Below are 5,000 nucleotides of genomic sequence, written 5' to 3'. Positions count from 1 at the left end.
TGATGCCCAAGTTACTTGATTACCCTCCAAGTGCGTTGCATAATATATGTATAACATACTTATTCACGCACCAGAATGTATAAGAATAATGTCTTAATTCAAAACCTCTTTACATCCGTAGCATTCGCGCTGACGATAGCCCTTAAAAGTAAAAAGCAATCGTACCCAACAGTCCTCCCCTCGCAACTTCCTAAGACCACAGGAACTCAGCCTTCTGCTTCGCCTCCTACAGGAAGCGCGCTGTGGCTATGTGATCCTGATCATGGCCGTGTACTGGATCACCGAAGCCGTGCCCCTCGCTGCCACGGCCCTGGTGCCCGTGTTCGCCTTCCCTCTGCTCGGGGTCCTGTCCACGTCCTCCGTTTGCCTCGTCTACATGAAGGACACGAACGTCATGTTCATGGGCGGCCTTATCATGGCGGTTGCGGTGGAGCACTGCAACCTCCACAAGCGAATCGCGCTCTTTGTCATGTTGCACGTGGGTGAGTGTCTAGGGCTGGAGCTCCTTGCCTTTGTTGCTTAGGGAATGAACCATTGCTGTTATTTTATTGATTTTTTTGTCCTGTTATTTTGTTCGATTTTTATTGCTGTTGTTCTTGCTGCTTTGCTTGAAATCCTTTTATTTTGCTGCTGCTCTCAATTTCATTGCGGATGTAGTAATAGTCACCACCATCACCACTATTGTCATTTTATTGTTGTTACTTATTTTTATGATAATTTTTAAATTCTAAAATATCATCATAATTTCATCATCAACAGCATTATATTTTGTTATCAATACTAATTTTATCCTGAATGTTATCTTTACAAGCCAAAGTATTTTCAATAAAAGGGGAGGATATCAGTTTGAACATAAATTATATTTTTGTTATGAGGAGTGTTGAAATTTCTTTCAGGTCATATTTCTACCCAGGGATATCTCATGGTTTCTACATATTTAAAAGTTCATTATTATTCTAAGCTCATCATCATCATAAATGCAAACAAAGACATACTAGGGATAATAAATAAAAATAATTAACAAAACAAGCCATCGTGCTTTCTAATCTCTCAGATAATACCAGTCACGAGAAACAAAGATGATATGAAAAAAAAAGAAAATCGTTGTTTCGTGACGTCATCACTACTTTCTCGGCGACAGGTTGGCTGGCGCGAAAAGAGGCGCGCGCGGCGGCAATAGATGGCGTGCTGCGAGCCAATAATGGTTTGACAGATGCGTCACGAATATGTGTAGGCGCAGAATGTGTACAGGATTAAAATGTATATGTGGATATGTATATAATATGTATATATATATATATATATATATATATATATATATATATATATATGTGTGTGTGTGTGTGTGTGTGTGTGTGTGTGTGTGTGTGTGTGTGTGTGTGTGTGTGTGTGTGTGTGTGTGCGCGTGGGTGTGCGTGTGCGTGTGCATGTATATGTACATGTATATGTATGTATATCTATATCTATCTCCCTTATCTGTATCTGTATCAGTATCTATATTTGTATCTATATCTTTATCTTTATACATATCTACATCTACCTATATATATATATATATATATATATATATATATATATATATATATATGTATGTATGTATGTATATATATATATATCTGTATCTGTATTTATATCTGTATTTATATCTCTTCTACCTATCTATTTATCTATCTATCTATCCATCTATCTATCTATTTATCTATCTATCTATCCATCTATCTATCTATTTATCTATCTACTTATCTATCTATTTATATATATGCATCTCTATATCTATATCTTTCTCCATATCTATATCTATATCTTTTTCTATATCTACATCTACAACTACAGTTACAACTATCACTATAACTATAACTATGTATGTGACTCTAGCTCTAGCTCTATCTGTGTATGTGTATGTGTATTAGTGTCCGCATCAGTCATATACGCATAAATAAATGCACATGAACATGAACACAGTACATACATTGCTTCTCACGAATGGTATGATATTAAAGTTATTTTTTTCTGACTGTTTGATAAGTCACCTTGAATTCTCTGCATCTGCAAGCAACATCCGTTTCCAGACACGATGACGTCATAAACAATCTCCTTCTACTTTCGACAATGTTGCCAGACATCATAATAACTAAAAAAAAATCAGCTTAACGTTTTCAGAGTACGACCGTATTTTCACACGATATATTCCAAAATCCACATTCTTTCGCTAGGCCAAAGTCCGCGGTTGCTGATGGCGGGTTTCATGATCACAACAACTTTTCTCTCCATGTGGATCTCCAACACCGCCGCCGCCGCCATGATTGTGCCTATTGTTGACGCCGTTGTACAGGAACTCGCCAAGGTGAGTTCGTCCCGCAAGCAGGAACGCAAGCACTTGAGGTTTGTTATCATCGTCGTTATTCATTATCTTCATCTTCATCTTCATCTCCATCTCCATCTCCAACTCCATCAACACCATCGCCACTATCATCACCATCACCACCATTATCACCATCATCGCCATCGTCAGAATTATTGTATGAATCAAATTTGGAATGTTGTACGTAAGTTCACTCTTTTATCATCAGATAAGATGAGAAATTCTGATGTATGAGCCAATAACCTGTACAGTATGTTCAATTCCCTATCTATCTATTTATCTATCTATTTCTGATTCATTCACTCGCTCACTGTCTCCCACATTCTCGTTAATTGACATTATGTCTATTATCTCTCTCTCTATCTATCTATCTATCTCTCAAGCTATCTATTATCTATCTATCTATCTATCAATCTATCTATTATCTATCTGTCTATATATTTCTATCTATCTATCTCTATCTCTTTCAATCTCTCACTCATTCAGTCAGTCAGTCAGTCACTCACTCACTTACTCTCTCCCTCATTCTCTTCAATTTCTTTTTTTCTTGTTCTCTCTCTCTCTCTCTCTCTCTCTCTCTCTCTCTCTCTCTCTCTCTCTCTCTCTCTCTCTCTCTCTCTCTCTCTCTCTCTCTCTCTCTCTCTCTCTCACCATTTATCTATCTATCTATCTCACTCACTCACTTTCTCCCTCTTTCTCTTTATTTTTTCTTGTTCTCTCTTAGAGACACTGAAACACAGAAAGAGAGTTGGAAATTCCTTTATACACATTATCATTTTTTTATCCCAAGATGCCCATTGTGTGATGCTGACGTATCAAAATACAGTACTAGTGATCAACACATGTTTTTTGCTAGTGAATATTTCAACTACGTACGCTTCGTCAATCAGTAAATGATACTGGAAAAAGTATATCTGCTCCCTCAGGCCTTAAACCAAAGCAGCAGTTAAGAAAAAAAAAATAAGACTAGCTTAGCCATACTATTTATACTAAGCATTCAGATTACATCAGATAAGTCAGATATTTTGTCAGCGATACAAATCGAGACTAGTATAATGCCGGTATACTTTTTCCTGTCTAAAATGACCGAGATATTATACATACATTTTCAAATCTGGAATGAAGTCCTTTTTGCATTTCCTAAGCACGTGAGGACACGACCTTGAGAACTGGTTCGCAACATATTGATCATGACGTGTGGTGCAGTGCAAGTCTCTAGTACACCTGCAATGTTACTCTTGCGGGGCAGGGAAGTCTGGAGCAGGGCAGCAACCTACAGTACTTACAGTATACCTTTCGTGATACTTTCGCGTCTGCAGTATCGTGAAAAAGACATGCAGAATAATGAACAACTCCGCATTGAATATCTTTTCCAACATTTGCCGCAATACAGTATGACCTTCACTACCTAACTAAGATACTGATTCATGTTATTATACTCATACTATTCGTTAATATGGATGTTACTATCGAACGTATAAACAGTTGACTGGATTTGGGGTTACTTTCACACTTGCTGAAAAGCTAATGTGAATGGTGTCGGCGTCGCCTCATAAGAAATTGATTGACACGCTCTCTAGAAGGGCGATCACTATCTCCATTCCATATACACCCTGTAGAATAAACGGGACAGTTAATAGGAGTCAGTCCCATTGTTACTCTTATCTCATTGTTAACCTTATCACGTTATAATTCGATAATATAGGGGAACTATGGGTGAATGGACGGGTACACTTGCTGGATCACATTCATATTCTACTGTTGTATTTCAAATAGTTATGCATGATGTATTTATTGTATGTTTCTTTCAAATAGGTTTAAGGAGAGTGTAGAAGTTTTAGTCAGATTTATATTTCCGGCGAATAATCAATAATGTCATAAATCCATTAATAACTGATGAATGATCAATTAAATGGTCCTAAAATGTTGATAGAAATATAGAATAATAAATGGATAAATTATAAAAAAGCCGACCCGAAGAATTGAATCAGATGTGGTATTCGCCAGGGCAAGTTTTACAGCTCGGACTTGGCTTTTGCCAGCCAGGCTGTAGTTCTCGATGCACAGAAGGAAATAAAGAGAATAAAGGCTGGGAACAGCTGCGTAGGATATGCGTGGTTAGATGTGGCATTACCGCCCATGTCTGATGCAATACTAAATGCCCTCCGACACGAAAGGCTTACAAGAACGGTAATGGTATGCAATAATTTGTTTCACATCTTTGTCGGGTGTTAGACTGTTTAATGTTAGCTTTTATTTATTTATTTACCTATTCATTTTTTACCGATAAAACAAAATTAACGTTTATATTCGTCATTCATATCATTCCAGTTTACTTTTTACTCCCACTACTAGTTTCACGAGCTTCAGCAGTCGATGGTAGTCATAGCAACTGCGTGCTTGCTACACGCATGATTCCGATCTGGGTCTCCTCCACGAAATGCGGAGGCATACGAGAGAGACACACGAAATACACCACGATGGGAAATAGAAACAGTTTTATACAGGTCGTAAAAAGGGAGAAAGGTTGCTACCAATGAAGGGGCTGTCATTAATGAAGGGGCTGCTGCTACGGAAAGGGACTGCTACTAATAAGGGAACTGCCATTGACGAAGGGATTGTTCGTAATGAAGGATCA

General features: G+C 37.8%; 1 protein-coding gene across 4 annotated transcripts in view; it reads left to right on the top strand.

Moving 5' to 3' along the window:
• Positions 1 to 5,000, top strand: part of LOC125026539 (solute carrier family 13 member 5-like) — a 29,510-nt gene that overhangs the window by 10,883 nt on the left and 13,627 nt on the right. For all 4 annotated transcript variants that reach the window (XM_047615038.1, XM_047615037.1, XM_047615040.1 and 1 more), the window contains 2 exons: positions 233 to 482; positions 2,214 to 2,344. In XM_047615038.1, coding sequence (XP_047470994.1) covers positions 233 to 482; positions 2,214 to 2,344 — 381 coding nt within the window. The remainder of the gene's footprint in view (positions 1 to 232; positions 483 to 2,213; positions 2,345 to 5,000) is intronic.

This window comes from Penaeus chinensis, chromosome 6 (assembly GCF_019202785.1).
Source record: "Penaeus chinensis breed Huanghai No. 1 chromosome 6, ASM1920278v2, whole genome shotgun sequence".
Lineage (NCBI taxonomy): Eukaryota > Metazoa > Arthropoda > Malacostraca > Decapoda > Penaeidae > Penaeus > Penaeus chinensis.
Note: the sequence above shows the minus strand (reverse complement) of the source record. Positions and strands in the feature narration are given on the sequence as shown.